This window comes from Salmo salar, chromosome ssa19 (genome assembly GCF_905237065.1).
Source record: "Salmo salar chromosome ssa19, Ssal_v3.1, whole genome shotgun sequence".
Lineage (NCBI taxonomy): Eukaryota > Metazoa > Chordata > Actinopteri > Salmoniformes > Salmonidae > Salmo > Salmo salar.
The window spans coordinates 28,553,541-28,571,764 of record NC_059460.1 but is presented as its reverse complement, the minus strand read 5'-3'; the positions used below and the strand labels follow the sequence as shown (position 1 = coordinate 28,571,764).

Genomic DNA, 18,224 nt, shown 5'->3' with positions numbered 1-18,224 from the left:
GGGCTGGGTAAGGAAGCAGTGTTGTGCTGGGCTGGGTTAGGGGGTAGTGTTGGGCTGGGTAAGGGGGTAGTGTTGGGCTGGGTAAGGGGGCAGTGTTGGGCTGGGTAAGGAGGCAGTGTTGGGCTGGGTAAGGGGGCAGTGTTGGGCTGGGTAAGGAGGCAGTGCTGGGCTGGGTAAGGGGGCAGTGTTGGGCTGGGTAAGGGGGCAGTGTTGGGCTGAGTAAGGGGCAGTTTTGTGCTGGGTAAGGGGGCAGTGTTGTGCTGGGCTGGGTAAGGGGGTAGTGTTGGGCTGGGTAAGGGAGCAGTGTTGTGCTGGGCTGGGTAAGGAGGTAGTGTTAAGCTGGGTAAGGGGGCAGTGTTGGGCTGGGTAAGGGGGCAGTGTTGGGCTGGGTAAGGGGGCAGTGTTGGGCTGGGTAAGGGGGCAGTGTTTGGACTAGAGCCCTGCACTCAGAATTGGAGGCACAGCTTGAGAAAGTGCCTCACTGTAGGATCTAAAATTAGCTCCTCTCGTAGTCCCCAGCAGAAATGTTTGTAAACTAAAGACACCACCAAATATAGTGCAGGCCTCCTAATCCTGATCCAGTTACAAGTGTTTAAATTGCTGTGTCTCAGGGTCGGACTCAACAATGACTACCTGAGAGAGGGTTACAGTGTGTGTCTGTGTACGCACACGTGAGTGTGTGTTCATGTCGCAATCCTTTCTCTACTCCTCTCTGTGTCTGAACAATGTGGCGATCGTGGGCATCATTCACACGTCAGTGTTTGAATCACACACATCTCATCTCCTTAGAGTAATCTGTTGCCAAGTATGTCCTCATGTTCAAAGAATGCATTTGACCTGATGAGGAGGGGAGGCTATCATCAACATCTGAAACTGACAGCCAGCATGCATGCTCAGCAGATATAACCAGGGGGGTAATTCACTTTTGATTCATGCAGTGTATTTGTGTTTTAGCTGTAGTGAATTGGCAGGAGGAACATAGTGACATGCTTATTATTCCGAGCAGTGTGTCTTCACACGGCTAGCGAATACCTCACAGCCAGTAAAGGGTCACTGGAGAGTAACCCGATGCATGTAAATGCAATTGGGACACGGGCCATAATTGCCAATGTTTGTGTTAAAGTCTGCCTAGTGCATGTCTCATTATAAAAAGAAACGTCCTCTCACTGTCAACTGCGTTTATTTTCAGCAAACAATACATGTGTATATTTTTGTATGAACATAAGATTCAACAACTGAAACATAAACTGAACAGGTTCCACAGACATGTGGCTAACAGAAATGGAATAATGTGTCCCTGAACAAAGGGGGGTCAAATCAAAAGTAACAGTCAGTACCTGGTGTGGCCACCAGCTGTATTACGTACTGCAGTGCATCTCCTCCTCATGGACTGCATCAGATTTGCCAGTTCTTGCTGTGAGATGTTACACCACTCTTCCACCAAGGCACCTGCAAGTTCCCGGACATTTCTGGGGGGAATGGCCCCACCCCTCATCCTCCGATCCAACAGGTCCCCGACGTGCTCAATGGAATTGAGATCCGGGCTCTTCGCTGGCCCTTGGCAGAACACTGACATTCCTGTCTTTCAGGAAATCACGCACAGAACGAGCAGTATGGCTGGTGGCAGTGTCAAGCTGGAGGGTCATGTCAGGATGAGCCTGCAGGAAGGGTACCACATGAGGGAGGAGGATGTCTTCCCTGTAACGCACAGCGTTGAGATTGCCTACAATGACAACAAGCTCAGTCCGATGATGCTGTGACACACTGCACCAGACCATGACGGACCCTCCACCTCCAAATCGATCCCGCTCCAGAGTACAGGCCTCAGTGTAACCATCACCCCTGGTGAGACAAGACCACGACTCGTCAGTGAAGAACACTTTTTGCCAGTCCCGTCTGGTCCAGCGACGGTGGGTTTGTGCACATAGGCGATGTTGTGGCCGGTTATGTCTGGTGAGGACCTGCCTTACAACAGGCCTACAAGCCCTCAGTCCAGCCTCTCTCAGCCTATTGCGGACAGTCTGGGCACTGATATAGGGATTGTGCGTTCCTGGTGTAACTCTGGCAGTTGTTGTTGTCATCCTGTACCTGTCCCGCAGGTGTGATATTCGGATGTACCGATCCTGTACAGGTGTTACACGTGGTCTGCCACTGCTAGGACGATCAGCTGTCCGTCCTGTCTCCCTGTAGCACTGTCTTTGATGTCTCACAGTACAGACATTGCAATTTATTGCCCTGGCCACATCTGCAGTCCTCATGCCTCCTTGCAGCATGCCCAAGGCACATTCATGCAGATGAGCAGGGACCCTGGCCATCTTTCTTTTGGTGTTTTTCAGAGTCAGTAGAAAGGCCTCTTTAGTGTCCTAAGCTTTCATAACTGTAACCTTAATTGCCTACCGTCTGTAAGCTGTTAGTGTCTTAACGACCATTCCACGGGTGCATATTCATTAATTGTTTATGAACAAGCATGGGAAACAGTGTTTAAACCCTTTACAATGAAGATCTATGAAGTTATTTGGATTTTTACGAATTATCTTTGAAATACAGGGTCCTGAAAAAGGGCCGTTTCTTTTTTGGCTGAGTTTAGTAGGTTAATTTGCATGGTTAGGTTCACGACTCCAGATTGCCTGTCGGATTATCTCTCTCATAACTTCTTCTCAGTCAGATAAGAGTTACTCTTTATTATCATTTTATTTGAAATGTAATAATCTGCATGCATTAAAAATATAACTCAATTTCTCATCAGTAACACTTGATTGAGCTTGTCTTAAAAGTGTATTATCTCTCCTCTCTCTTCTCCCAGGCTTTCTATTCCTCCCTCCTTCCCTTGTTCTTCTCTTCCTGTCTCCCCTACACTCATTTCTGTCTGGTCTGGAAGGGGATACATAATCTCTACATCTGCTTCATGGCTTTTGGTTGCAGTCCAACACTGTTGTGCCACACTGCTGGCAGAGTGTTGCAGAGTACCACTAGATGGGGATGTGTAGTCATGGCAGAATGAACATGCAACTCACAGGACAGCCAAATGCTAAAAAGAGTGTGCTCTCTCACTGCTCCTTTAAATAACATGGGACTGCAAGTGTTTGGCGTGGTCCTTGACGATTCTGCTCCATAGGTATATTTTCCTCTAGGTTTCACATCTCTTCCCAGGTGTCACACTCCTACTGAAATATAGTACCCTTGAAGGGCTAGAGAGAGAGAGACAAATTGTTTGTAACATTCATATATAAAGAGGTTAGCGGGGCAGTCACATCACACCGTCATGACTGCGGCGATAAAGGTACACAATGCCTAGTGCAGTGTAAGCAAACGGCAGAACAGCGAGCGGGAGCTGTGGCGTGTGGAAAATGCTAGTGGACACAGACAATGCAACAGGCTCAGGCCTGACTAGCCCTCAGAGGGACAGGGGTCGCCTCACTGCGGACAACAGCCCCCTCTCTCCCTCCCTCCCTCTGAGGGCTAGCCAGCGCAGGGGCTGCCACAGCATGGCCTCGGGGAGGACGCTGAAGTTCGCCCTGTGCGAGGTGCTGCAGTTTGTAGGCCTGTGCGTGCCGCTCTTCATCGTCATGCAAAGGTTCGCCCTCATCGTGGCGCGGGTCAAGAGCATGGCGCAGCCTCCTGGCGATGCCAGCACTGCCTACTGGCTCATCGTGGCCTCCTCCATCGCCTATGTCACCTCCACAGCCCTGCTGGTCTGGGTGCCCATGAAGTACATGGTGTTCACAAATAAGAAGTTTCTTGTCGGCAGGAAGAAATGGTGAGTGTCTTTCTGGTCTGTTTGTTCTGCCACCTAGCTGGAAATCTATGCTAGGAGCTGTCTGAGCTGTATCTGTATTTTCTGTAAGCATTTCACTGTAAGGTCTACACCTGTTGTATTCGGCGTATGTGACAAATACAATGTGATTTGATTTTTAATATAACAGCACAGTGTTTTCTGGACCTGAGCCTTGCAGTGTAGCAATGGTTGTCTGGTCTGTGTGGCATGAACCTGACCGGTACCTGTGCTGTGTCTGACTCGACTGGCCTGCAATTGGTTTGGCTGTAGCTGGGCCACGTCTATCATGCCAACATTGAGCATTTCCAAATGCATTGATATTTTCCTTTTTCATAACGTCTAGCCTATAACTATCGCTCCTTTCTCTCTTTCCTTCTCCCTCTCTCAGGAGGCCAGTGGCCCTGGTCTATGTGATCCTCTCCACATTACCCTGCTTTGCCTTTCTCATCGCCAGCTCAGAGGTAAACCATGTGACCCTGGTGTTATACATCATTTGTTTATGCTCGTCTCAGTGTGTCTATGTTTCCGTGACCTTTGACTTAGATTCACCGTTGTAGGTGAACCTTTGACACTCAACCTGTTGGTTACCTCTGAAATGAGAGTGACACTTACAGAGAGACATTCTAACTCAGAGGTATTCACATCCAGGCCTTGAGGTCTACATTATTGCTTGTTTCCTGGTACCCCTGGTAGTTAATTCATAGATTAATTATGCTTTTGATTAGTTCCAGTCCACTCACTTGATGTACCAGGTGCGAATCAGTCTAGATGATTCCATGCATATCGAACCCTACTGAGCACGATGCAGACTATCGTCTACACTCTTAGAATTAAGGGTACAATATTGTTCCCTGGAGTATAAGTACATCAAAATACACATAATGTACCTTCAGAGGTACACACACAGTATGATCTTACAAGGTACTGTACGGTACCTTTTAGGGTACTGTGTGATAAAGAGTATAATGGTACATTTTTGTACCCAATATTTTGAACATAAATGTACAATCATGACACTCTTACTCTCAACGTACGGTGAAGGTAAATTTCTGTTTCCCAGGGTACAAACGTATTTTGTGTACCATTAACTCTTGATGGTACTGATCTGTACCTTTGCTTACCATAAAAGCAATGTATTGAAGAAAAGTACATATTGTACCCACCATGTGGCATGTAAACTATGAGGTTCACACCACTGTATAAGGGTCAAATTAGTTTAATTTTAATGATAACATTGATCTAGGAACTCACTTGGTGAAGGTCACAGGACTAAAAATGAATTAATTGAACAATCATGTCTCTGTTACTAACAAATACAGTCATGGGTGGTAACTCTACTACTCACTCGAAAAGGCAAGGCACACCAGTAAATGATATTGGAGGCATGGCTTAGTGTGGGCGTGGTTTTCAGTTAGTTATTTTTTGGCCACCCGTGAGAGGTACACTTTTGCTACTTTAAAGGAACAATTGGCTTTGTCACTGTGGTGGTTCCCTATAAAGGCACATTTTTCCTTTTCTAAAAGCATGCTTTTGTACCTGTGGACTGTACGTAAGAAAGGTATGAACTGGGGTACAATTATGTATCTATAACTAAAGGTACAAAGGGCGTACTACAGGGTACCAACCCAGTGACAAGCATTTGTACCCCTTTAGGGACAAATCTATAAGAAAAAAACCTGAGTGTACCATCATGACATAACCACGGGATAATGAAGTTATTTGAAGTGTGGTGTCCTAGCAGGGGTCTTAGGAGAGAGGAGGGGGTAAAGTTGATGAGTTGAGACTAGTGATAGTATGTTTGATCCCGGAGCTTCGAGGCATACGTCGAAATTGCTAGCAATGTACTTCGAAGCAGTGTGCTGATTCCTGTATTACTTTATCAGAAGCACGTGATTAATGACGTCCGGAGCCTCGTTTCATCGAACAACCATTGGTTTGGTAGACGACAAAAAGGCTATACTGCGTACAGGCTACACAGGGTGTGGGACGTCGTAAATAATCCTTTGGCTGCTCTAAATTATTTTTACCAGCAGGTGCCACTAGTGTACACTGTGTTGATCAAAGCCTAGGGTAATGGACCTATTTTTGACACTATTGGCTGGAAAACCTAGTTGAGAGGAACATGTAGGTTCTCAGGGGAGCAATCTACAGCCCTATGGCCAAGGGGCTACTGATAAGCAGCTGAGTTCCTCTTCCTGTCCCAGCTGTCCATCTGGCACTTTCCCACTTCCTGTCTGTGAAGAGCCCACCTCCTATGAGCCCACTTTCTAGAGGTTCCTGAAGATCCAGGGGTGACCTCAGGACCTTGGCTTATCTTCTCTCTTTCACATAAGAGAAGCTATAAATTAGGCTCAGATGACTCCCAGTCTCTTTTGTTCTGTGTCCTGTAGGCAAGTAGTCCTGGGTTAAGCACATACGAGAGCTAAGTGATTAGCCCACTTACCCAGTATCACAGAGGGTATATAGCACTCATAGGGTGCCATGTAGTATTTGGAGAAGGTTTGGATGGGAAGCCAAGCTGGCACAGGACTGTCACAGGACTGGCACATGACCGTTTCATTAGATCACAATCAGGGCTAGAAATTGTAATGATAGCTACTTTTTTGAGGAAGAATTTTCTTACTATGACTGATGTGGTTGTCCCACCTAGCTATTGTAAGATAAATGCACTAACTGTAAGTTGCTCTGGATAAGAGTCTGCTAAAATGTCAATGTCATCTGATTCAAATCACAGATTGGTTTTGATCCTTGTTTTCTCTCAGGTGCAGATCAATAACAGTATAAGACAGGACACGTTCGCAGAGCTTCCCGTGTCGCTGATGCTCTTCTCCCTCATCTGCATCGATATCCTGGAGAGGATCCGCCACTGTCGACTCACTGGACACGGTGAGAATGCAAAGCTCTGTGTTCCACACACACGTTTAACTGAACACTAGCTAGCTACTGTAGTCTGAATACTACCCGATCCTCTGCCAACTCACTGAGCGCAACCTCTGTCACATGCAGCTGGACCTAGTGTCATTTCATTACGACAACAATAGTGTCGGGGGATATGTTCTATCAAGAGATATAGTATGTATCTCAGGAGATGAACAGGAAATTCTCTGTACGACCCCCCAATTGATTTTTCATAACACAGTGTTGAATTGGCAAAAACCATGACATGTTCTAAGGACGGCTGTCACTTTCTTGGAATCCCTTTATTCGAGGAAATAACCAGATCCTGTCCTTTTCCACTGATCACAAATGCTATTGTATTATGGTAAAATATAGTGCCTATAGAGCCCAGAGAGACAATCGCTGTGTTGTCCTGTGTTCTACACTGTTGGGCTGTGTGGTGTGCATGTTTGTGCCATAATGAGATGTTCTGATCTGCGTCATTCATTCACGGCTAACATACTCATGTGCTGTTGTCTTTCCATCCAGCTAATGAATTGGACCGAGATGCTGAGATCCCTTCCACTGTCCTCACACACGTGGAGCACCTACGTGGAACCCCAGTGACACCAGTAAACCCAGCAAACCCTGCATCACCTGTAATGCTAGCTGTGCCCGGGCAACCTGCACAACCAGGGCAACCTGGTGGTCCAAATGGGCAGGACCAGAACGGGGCGGCCTCTCGACCAGAGGCCAATGGGACTTTCCAGGGGATGTCAGGTAACCAGATACCAGGGAGACAGTTTAGCATCTCAGGCCTGAGTTCACGCTCGGCACGCTCGGCACGTTCGGCACACTCTGTCAGCACGTCGGTGGACCGTGGCGTCTCACCATACGCCTACACAGGGCCACTGCACTTCCTGTGTGCCAGCGATGCCCGAGCCGAGGTATTTGTGGACAGCTTTCTGTTCTGGATGGACACAGTGGAGATGGTGAGGGTGGCTGGGCACCCAGCGGTCTACTACTCAGGCTGGGCGTTCCCTATCTACATCTTCAGCTACCTGTCATGCCTGCGGCTGGTGGTCATGCCCCACAGTCCCCTGCTATCATCACTAGGTGTGGCCTTGCAGGATCTGCCCTTCCTGTTTGTGCGTATCGGCCTCATCGCCTTCTTCGGCTTTGTCACGCCCCTCCTCTACCTGATGAAGAACCTGCTCGTCTGCCTGGCCTTCATCTACTTCAACTTTATGACCAAGCTGAGGGTCTTCAACACCGAGAGGATGTTCTGATCTGAGTCGCCAGCCAAGGATGAGAAAAAACAATGGACTACAACCCACTGGGCAAAAACTGGTTTCCACATCATTTCAACCCCCCCAAAAAATGTGATGATGTTGTCATCAACATAAGGGAATTTATTTATTTGTTTTTAGCTTTTTTTTTTACCTAAATCCAATGTCATGGTGATATTTTTTGTTGATTTCACATTGAATTCACAACTCAATCAAAAGTTAATCAAAACTAGACGTTGAAATTACGTCTGTGCCCAGTGGAAATGGACTTCATAACAGAGACACCAAACCAAAACAACAACTGACTCACACAGCGATGAGAAGAATTGGAGTGGATTCCTGTGTTCAGCACAGCAAAGAGAGATTGATCCATATCATAATGATGATTCTGATTAAAGGAGGGACAGGATGACACTGTGGTGCTTTTTGCAGGCTAAAAGGGAACTCTTTGGCAATTTGTTCCCATAAAGGGGATGGAGGACATTGACTGTCAGAGGACTATGTGTTGTCTTAGTGTTATCTTAATTCCTATTTGTTCAACGTTGTTTTTTTTACCCCCCTACTCCCCTTGCCCCTTGTCCCCAACCTGAACCATGGCACTTTGAGAATGTAAAGAACCTGTCATGTCACTTACAGATTTGATAACAGATAATATATGATGTTTCTATTCTATTACCATAAAGTGCAGTGAATTGTGTAAGAATATACATCAATGTTGTTATACATCCCAGATTTTTTCCCTTGCTAGGTTATCATATCCACAAATTTAAAACAAAGCGTGAGTTTGTACAAATGAAACATATTTTTGGGTGTAAAAATTTATTAAAAAAAATTGAAAATCTGAGAAAAAAAGACATCTGTTTTATGATATGATTTCACGTGAGCATGAACTGTGTATGACTGCATTTATATGCGTGTGTTACCGGCCTGTCTGTAGGTGGCCTGTAATAGTAAAAAGATTGGACACAAGTTTACGCTTGCAAAGATCTGCCGCTTTCTTTAGTCTGAAGATTTTTTTATCTTCTTCAATTGTCTATTTTCTTCTACGTACACTACCGGTCAAAAGTTTTAGAACAGCTACTCATTCATTGGTTTTTGTTTATTTTTATTATTTTTTATATTGTAGAATAATAGTGAACACATCAAAACTATGAAATAACACATATCATATAGCAACCAAAAAAAGTGTTAAACAAATCAAAATATATTTTATATTTGAGATTCTTCAAAGAGCCCCCCTTTGCCTTGATGACAGCTTTAAACACTTTTGGCATTCTCTCAACCAGCTTCACCTAGAATGCTTTTCCAACAGTCTTGAAGGAGTTCCCACATATGCTGTGCACTTGTCTGCTTTTCCTTCACTCTGCAGTCCGACTCATCTCAAACCATCTCAATTTGGTTGATGTCGGGGGATTGTAGAGGCCTGGTCATCTGATGCAGCACTCCATCACTCTTCTTCTTGGTCAAATAGCCCTTACACAGCCTGGACGTGTGTTGGGCCATTGTTCTGTTGAAAAACAAATGATAGTCCCACTAAGTACAAACCAGATGGGATGGGGTATCGCTGCATAATGCTGTGGTAGCCATGCTGTTTAAGTGTGCCTTGAATTCTAAATAAATCACTGACAGTGTCACCAGCAAAGCACCCCCACACCATCACACCTCCTCCTACATGATTCCATATGTGTTATTTCATAGTTTGATGTCTTCACTATTATTCTACAATGTAGAAAATAGTAAAAATAAAGAAAAATCCTGGAATGAGCAGGTGTGTCCAAACCTTTGACTGGTACTGTATATACAGTGGCAAGAAAAAGTATGTGAACCCTTTGGAATTACCTGGATTTCTGCTTAAATTGGTCACAACAATAGACAAACACAGTCTGCTTAAACTAATAACTCACAAACAATTATACGTTTTCATGTCTTTATTGAACACACCGTGTAAACATTCACAGTGCAGGGTGGAAAAAGTATGTGAACCCTTGGATGTAATAACTGGTTGACCCTCCTTTGGAAGCAATAACCTCAAACAAACATTTGATGTAGTTGCGGATCAGACCTGCACAACGGTCAGGAGGAATTTTGGACCATTCCTCTTTACAAAACTGTTTCAGTTCAGCAATATTCTTGTGATGTCTGGTGTGAACCGCTCTCTTGAGGTCATGCCACTGCATCTTAATCGAGTTGAGGTCAGGACTCTGACTGGGCCACTGCAGAATGAGTATATTTTCTTCTGTTGAAGCCATTCTGTTGTTGATTTACTTCTGTGTTTTGGGTCGTTGTCCTGTTGCATCACCCAAGTTATGTTGACCTTCAATTGGCGGACAGATAGCCTTACATTCTCCTGCAAAAAGTCTTGATCAACTTGGGAATTTATTTTTCCATCGATGATAGCAAGCTGTCCAGGTCCTGAGGCAGCATAGCGGCCCCAAACCATGATGCTCCCTCCACCATACTTTACAGCTGGGATGAGGTTTTGATGTTGGTGTGCTATGCCTTTTTTCTCCACACATACTGTAGTGTTATGTGTTCCTTCCAAACAACTCAATTTAGGTTTAATCTGTCTACAGAATGTTTTGCCAGTAGCGCTGTGGAACATCTAGGTGCACTTTTGCAAACTTCAGACGTGCAGAAATGTTTTTTTTTTGGACAGCAGTGGCTTATTTCGTGGTGTCCTCCCATGCACATCATTCTTGTTTAGTGTTTTACGTATCGTAGACTCATCAACAGAGATGTTAGCATGTTCCATGATTTCTGTAAGTCTTTAGCTGACACTCTAGGATTCTTCTTAACCTCATTGAGCATTATGTGCTGTGCTTTAGCAGTCATTTTTGCAGGACGGTCAGTCCTAGGGAGAGTAGCAACAGTGCTGAACTTTCTCCAGTTATAGACAATTTGTCTTACCGTGGACTGATGAACATCAAGGCTTTTAGAGATACTTTTGTAACCCTTCCCAGCTAGTCAACAATTCTTAATCTTAGGTCTTCTGAGATCTCATTTGTTCGAGGCATGATTCACATCAGGCAATGCTTCTTGTGAATAGCAAACTCACATTTTGTGAGTGTTTTTTATAGGGTAGGGCAACTCTAACCAACATCTCCAATCTCATCTCATTGATTGGACTCCAGGTTAGCTGACTCCTGACTCCAATGAGCTTTTGGAGAAGTCATTAGCCTATGGATTCACATACTTTTCCCAACCTACACCGTGAATTTTTGTATTATGTATTCAATATAGACGAGACAAATACAATAATTTGTGTGTTATTAGTTTCAGCACACTGTGTGTGTCTATTGTTGTGACTTAGATGAAGGTCAGATCACATTTTCTGACAATTTATGCAGAAATCCAGGTAATTCCAAAGGGATCACATACTTTTTCTTACCACTGTAGATGTGTATGTATATATATGTGAAAAACTGAGTTTAAATGTATTTGTCTAAGGTATATGCAAACTTCCGACTTTAACTGTGTGTATATATATATATATACACAGTTGAAGTCAGAAGTTTGCATATACCTTAGACAAATACATTTAAACTCAGTTTTTCACAATTCCTAACATTTAATCCTAGTAAAAATTCCCTGTCTTAGGTCAGTTAGGATCACCACTTTATTTTAAGAATGTGAAATGTCAGAATAATAGTAGGGAGAATGATTTATTTCAGCTTTTATTTATTTGGTGTAACTGAGTCATGCTTTTTCAGTTCTGCCCACAAATTTTCTATAGGATTGAGGTCAGGGCTTTGAGATGGCCACTCCAATAGCTTGACGTTGTTGTCCTAGTCAATGCATTGAAAGTATAGGAAGTGTTGCTTTCTTCAGTGCGACTGGCGATCAGAGGTTACACATCTATTTTGTTACCACTACATCACAGGATGAAGACTGCCATGACCACTGTTAATACCTTGACTTTGTTGTCCTTAAGCCATTTTGCCACAACTTTGGAAGTATGCTTGGGGTCATTGTCCATTTGGAAGACCCATTCGCGACCAAGCTTTAACTTCCTGACTGATGTCTTGAGATGTTGCTTCAATATATCCACGTACTTTTCCTGCCTCATGCCATCTATTTAGTGAAGTGCACCAGTCCCTCCTGCAGCAAAGCACCCCAATAACACAATGCTGCCACCCCCGTTCTTCACGGTTGGGATGTTGTTCTTCGGCTTGCAAGCCTCCCCCTTTTTCCTCCAAACATAAAGATGGTCATTATGGTCAAACAGTTCTATTTTTGTTTCTCCAAAAAGTACAATCTTTGTCCCCATGTGCAGTTGCAAACCGTAGTCTGGCTTTTTTTATGGAGGTTTTGGAGCAGTGGCTTCTTCCTTGCTGAGCGGCCTTTCAGGTTATGTCGATATAGTAGTCGTTTTACTGTGGATATAGATATTTTTGGACCCGTTTCCTCCAGCATCTTCACAAGGTACTTTGCTGTTGTTCTGGGATTGATTTGCACTTTTCGCACCAAAGTACGTTCATCTCTAGGAGACAGAACGCATCTCCTTCCTGAACGGTATGACGGCTGCATGGTCCCAAGGTGTTTATACTTGCGTACTATTGTTTGTACAGATGAACGTGGTACCTGTAGCTGTTTGCAAATTGCTCCCAAGGATGAACCAGACTTGTGGAGGTCTACAATTCTTTTTCTGAGGTCTTGGCTGATTTCTTTTGATTTTCCCATGATGTCAAGCAAAGAGGCACTGAGTTTGAAGGTAGGCCTTGGTACACCTCCAATTAACTCAAACGATGCAATTAGCCGATCAGAAGCTTCTAAAGCCATGACATCATTTTCTGGAATTTTCCAAGCTGTTTAAAGGCACAGTCAACTTAGTGTACGTAAACTTCTGACCCACTGGAATTGTGATAGTCAATCAAGTGAGATTATCTGTCTGTAAACAATTGTTGGAAAAATGACTTGTGTCATGCACGAAGTAGATGTCCTAACTGTCTTCCCAAAACTATAGTTTGTTAACAAGACATTTGTGGAGGGGTTGAAAAACGAGTTTTAATGACTCCAACCTAAGTGTATGTAAACTTCCGACTTCATTAATATATACTGCTAAAAAAATAAAGGGAACACTTAAACAACACAATGTAACTCCAAGTCAATCACACTTCTGTGAAATTAAACTGTCCACTTAGGAAGCAACACTGATTGACAATAAATTTCACATGCTGTTGTGCAAATGGAATAGACAACAGGTGGAAATTATAGGCAATAAGCAAGACACCCCCAATAAAGGAGTGGTTCTGCAGGTGGAGACCACAGACCACTTCTCAGTTCCTATGCTTCCTGGCTGATGTTTTGGTCACTTTTGAATGCTGGCGGTGCTTTCACTCTAGTGGTAGCATGAGACAGAGTCTACATCCCACACAAGTGGCTCAGGTAGTGCAGCTCATCCAGGATGGCACATCAATGCGAGCTGTGGCAAGAAGGTTTGCTGTGTCTGTCAGCGTAGTGTCCAGAGCATGGAGGCGCTACCAGGAGACAGGCCAGTACATCAGGAGACGTGGAGGAGGCCATAGGAGGGCAACAACCCAGCAGCAGGACCGCTACCTCCGCCTTTGTGCAAGGAGGAGCAGGAGGAGCACTGCCAGAGTCCTGCAAAATGACCTCCAGCAGGCCACAAATGTGCATGTGTCTGCTCAAACGGTCAGAAACAGACTCCATAAGGGTGGTATGAGGGCCCGACGTCCACAGGTGGGGGTTGTGCTTACAGCCCAACACCGTGCAGGACGTTTGGCATTTGCCAGAGAACACCAAGATTGGCAAATTTGCCACTGGCGCCCTGTGCTCTTCACAGATGAAAGCAGGTTCACACTGAGCACGTGACAGACGTGACAGAGTCTGGAGACGCCGTGGAGAACGCTCTGCTGCCTGCAACATCCTCCAGCATGACCGGTTTGGCGGTGGGTCAGTCATGATGTGGGGTGGCATTTCTTTGGGGGGCCGCACAGCCCTCCATGTGCTCGCCAGAGGTAGCCTGACTGCCATTAGGTACCGAGATGAGATCCTCAGACCCCTTGTGAGACCATATGCTGGTGCAGTTGGCCCTGGGTTCCTCCTAATGCAAGACAATGCTAGACCTCATGTGGTTGGAGTGTGTCAGAAGTTCCTGCAAGAGGAAGGCATTGATGCTATGGACTGGCCCGCCCGTTCCCCAGACCTGAATCCAATTGAGCACATCTGGGACATCATGTCTCGCTCCATCCACCAACGCCACGTTGCACCACAGACTGTCCAGAAGTTGGCGGATGCTTTAGTCCAGGTCTGGGAGGAGATCCCTCAGGAGACCATCCGCCACCTCATCAGGAGCATGCCCAGGCGTTTTAGGGAGGTCATACAGGCACGTGGAGGCCACACACACTACTGAGCCTCATTTTGACTTGTTTTAAGGACATTACATCAAAGTTGGATCAGCCTGTAGTGTTGGTTTCCACTTTAATTTTGAGTGTGACTCCAAATCCAGACCTCCATGGGTTGATAAATTGGATTTCCATTGATTATTTTTGTGTGATTTTGTTGTCAGCACATTCAACTATGTAAAGAAAAAAGTATTTAATAAGATTATTTATTTCATTCAGATCTAGGATGTGTTGTTTAAGTGTTCCCTTTATTTTTTTGAGCAGTGTATATATATATATATATATACACTTCTTTACATTTTAAGTACATTAAAGTTGGTTTTAACCAAATCAAGTTGAGGAAGAAAGAATTTGAACTCCACACCCCCCTCACCCTTGTACCTTGCCAAACCTGACCTTCACTAAACAGATACATGGAGAAGAGGGATAGAAGGGGACATGAAGCCCTGAGATGTCCCTACAAGTCCCAAAGTTCATAGTCGCCCCTACAGGTTATAGGAAAGAGCAGAAGCTCTGAACTCTCTGTTCAGAACCCAGTCCTACCTAGAAGTTATGGAAAATTTGCTTTTTTAGTATTTCTCCAGTAGGTTTCCTTAAGGAGGAAGACCTTCACTTCTTTGTCAAAGATAATAAAACTAAAACACTTTAGTAAATACTACTGTAATGTACCCAAAAACAGTACAGTAAATAATACAGTATACTACATTCCGCAAAAATACTACAGTAATTACTAGAGTATATACTACTATTTTTTTTACTACAGTATGTATACTATAGTAAACTTTAAATACTACAGTAAATAATACAGTATACACTGTAGTCTGCAAAAAACACTACAGTGAATACTATAGTATTTTTTACGTAGTTTTTTATGTGGGTATATAGGGAATGGGGTGCCATTTGGGACATACCTAATGTTTTCAATTGAATGCAGATGAACTCATGAATTGAATGAAAAATATTCAAAGTGATTGATGGTGATGATGATGAATATAAGAAATAAGAGCATGGTTCTCTGACAACAGGAGCATCCCTGGTGAGTATCGAGGATCCCTTGGAGGCCAGCTTCATCCAGGAGAACCTTGAGCTACTGCAGGATGGATCCAAGTCCTTCTGGATCCGCATGTACAAGAGCCACGAAGGTCAGTATCTATGGTTCCAAAATTCTGGTAACTTTCCCAATAAGGATTTCTGGAAAACCATTTTTTTTTTTTATTACCGGAATTTTGCAACCCAATCAGTACCTCTTACTGACAACCCATAACATTAAGCAGGCTACTTAAGCAAAAACCCTGTGCCCTCGAATATGAAACATTTTTAACTAGCAAAATCACTTTCAATGAACAAAGTGCAAGTACCTGTCTCTTGCAATTCAAAGATTATGTCCCAATTTCTGAACCTTGTTTATCTATTAATAGTTGTTCAATGACAATGAATCCCCCCTATCAAAGGATATTGGTTTGACCCCAGGGGCGGTCGATGCCGTTTGAGATGAGGGAGGACAATATATTTTTTTATTAGTCTTATTTCTATTACAGCATGTTGGATGACTGTTATTCATATTCCATTCACCGAGTTCAATGTAACATCAATAAGTTTAGGCTACTACATGATACTCAAATGTTCCCTATACCCATCATGAGGTTGCTAGAACCTAGCCTACGAATGAAAGTTTACAACGTACAGTGGGGGAAAAAAGTATTTGATCCCCTGCTGATTTTGTACATTTGCCCACTTACAAAGAAATTATCAGTCTATAATTTTAATGGTAGGTTTATTTGAACAGTGAGAGACAGAATAACAACAAAAAAATCCAGAAAAACGCATGTCAAAAATGTTATAAAATGATTTGCATTTTAATGAGGGAAATAAGTATTTGACCCCTCTGCAAAACATGACTTAGTACTTGGTGGCAAAACCCTTGTTGGGAATCACAGAGGTCAGACGTTTCTTGTAGTTGGCCACTAGGTTTGCACACATCTCAGGAGGGATTTTGTCCCACTCCTCTTTGCAGATCTTCTCCAAGTCATTAAGGTTTCGAGGCTGACGTTTGGCAACTCGAACCTTCAGCTCCCTCCACAGATTTTCTATGGGATTAAGGTCTGGAGACTGGCTAGGCCACTCCAGGACCTTAATGTGCTTCTTCTTGAGCCACTCCTTTGTTGCCTTGGCCGTGTGTTTTGGGTCATTGACATGCTGGAATACCCATCCACGACCCATTTTCAATGCCTTGGTTGAGGGAAGGAGGTTCTCACCCAAGATTTGCCAGTACATGGCCCCGTCAAATGATGCGGTGAAGTTGTCCTGTCCCCTTAGCAGAAAAACACCCCCAAATCATGTTTCCACCTCCATGTTTGAAGGTGGAGATGGTGTTCTTGGGGTCATAGGCAGCATTCCTCCTCCTCCAAACACGGCGAGTTGAGTTGATGCCAAAGAGCTCCATTTTGGTCTCATCTGACCACAACACTTTCACCAGTTGTCGTCTGAATCATTCAGATGTACATTGGCAAACTTCAGACGGGCATGTATATGTATTCTTGAGCAGGGGGACCTTGCGGGCGCTGCAGAATTTCAGTCCTTCACGGCGTAGTGTGTTACCAATTGTTTTCTTGGTGACTATGGTCCCAGCTGCCTTGAGATCATTGACAAGATCCTCCCGTGTAGTTCTGGGCTGATTCCTCACTGTTCTCATGATCATTGCAACCCCACGAGGTGAGATCTTGCATGGAGCCCCAGGCCGAGGGATATTGACAGTTATTTTGTGTTTCTTCTATTTGCGAATAATCGCACCAAATGTTGTCACCTTCTTACCAAGCTGCTTGGCGATGGTCTTGTAGCCCATTCCAGCCTTGTGTAGGTCTACAATCTTGTCCCTGACATCCTTGGAGAGCTCTTTGGTCTTGGCCACGTGTAAGTCTATAGAAGGGGGTGAGAACCACGAGCCTCGTAGGTTTTGTATTGAAGTCAATGCACCCAGAGGGAGGACGGTCCTCCAACTACACGATGGTGCTACCCTACAGAGTGCTGTTGAGGCTACTGGTAGACGTTCATTGCAAAACAATGTGTTTTAATCAATTATTTGGTGAAGTGAATATATTTATAGTTGTATCTAAAAAGGATAACTTTATTAATGTTTCACTATTTAAATTGTTCTGAAATTCACAGTGAGGATGGTCCTCCCCTTACTTCTCTGAGGAGCCTCCACTGTTTGACCCATTGTTCTTGGCTCAGGTGACTGGGTGTGGATTGACAACAGTGTGGTGGACTATACTATACCATCTGCAAAACAGCCAAAGGTGAGTCGGACTCAGCAGATAAAGTCCGGTATTTAAGATGGGATGATATCAGAGTCATTATTCAAATTATTCTGTGTTGATGTTTGCTTAGAATTGTCTTGCATTTATGTTGTCTGTACATCTTTATCTCTTTCTTTTGCAGTCATCACACCAAAAGAGAAGCAACAAGTTGCTGGTGGGTGTCTCATAGCAGATATAATTGGCTAGAGAAAAGCGTGACAAATTCTGTAGTTGTGACAATCAAATCAACCATTTTCTGGCTCTTGGGTACAGAGCCCTCCCCATTACTGGGGAAAATGCTAAACTAACCCAAGATCAGCATCTAGGGGCAATTTCACCCTATTCCGCTTTCTGTACATTATAAATAAACCAATCCCACCAACAATTCACCCAATAACACTGGGATTTTCTGACTGTCCTCCAGCTCCCCTAGTGGAGAAAGCTCCCCATGGATATGACAACATCGCTGTGGCCGTCGTCTTGGTGATAATCATTGTGGTAGGACTCGTTGCCGTCCTACTCCGCAAACGGATTACTATCCCCGTCCTGGGAGAGTGTATATTCCGCAACACCTTGTACTTCAACAACCCCACCCGCCAAACAACTACAGTGGACACAAAGG

General features: G+C 44.2%; 1 protein-coding gene and 1 non-coding gene across 2 annotated transcripts; both read left to right on the top strand.

Annotated features, from left to right (window-relative positions):
• Positions 1 to 3,160: 3,160 nt before the first annotated feature.
• On the top strand, positions 3,161 to 8,733 carry LOC106578723 (transmembrane protein 236). The gene is made up of 4 exons (XM_014157850.2): positions 3,161 to 3,757; positions 4,164 to 4,236; positions 6,538 to 6,661; positions 7,202 to 8,733. Exons 1-4 carry the CDS (start codon positions 3,348 to 3,350, stop codon positions 7,939 to 7,941), a joined length of 1,347 nt encoding a protein of 448 aa, XP_014013325.1. The 5' UTR covers positions 3,161 to 3,347; the 3' UTR covers positions 7,942 to 8,733.
• A 6,128-nt stretch (positions 8,734 to 14,861) lies between these two features.
• Positions 14,862 to 14,917, top strand: LOC123729058 (U7 small nuclear RNA). Its single transcript, XR_006760841.1, has one exon. It is a non-coding gene; the product is annotated as a U7 small nuclear RNA (small nuclear RNA).
• Positions 14,918 to 18,224: the final 3,307 nt, after the last annotated feature.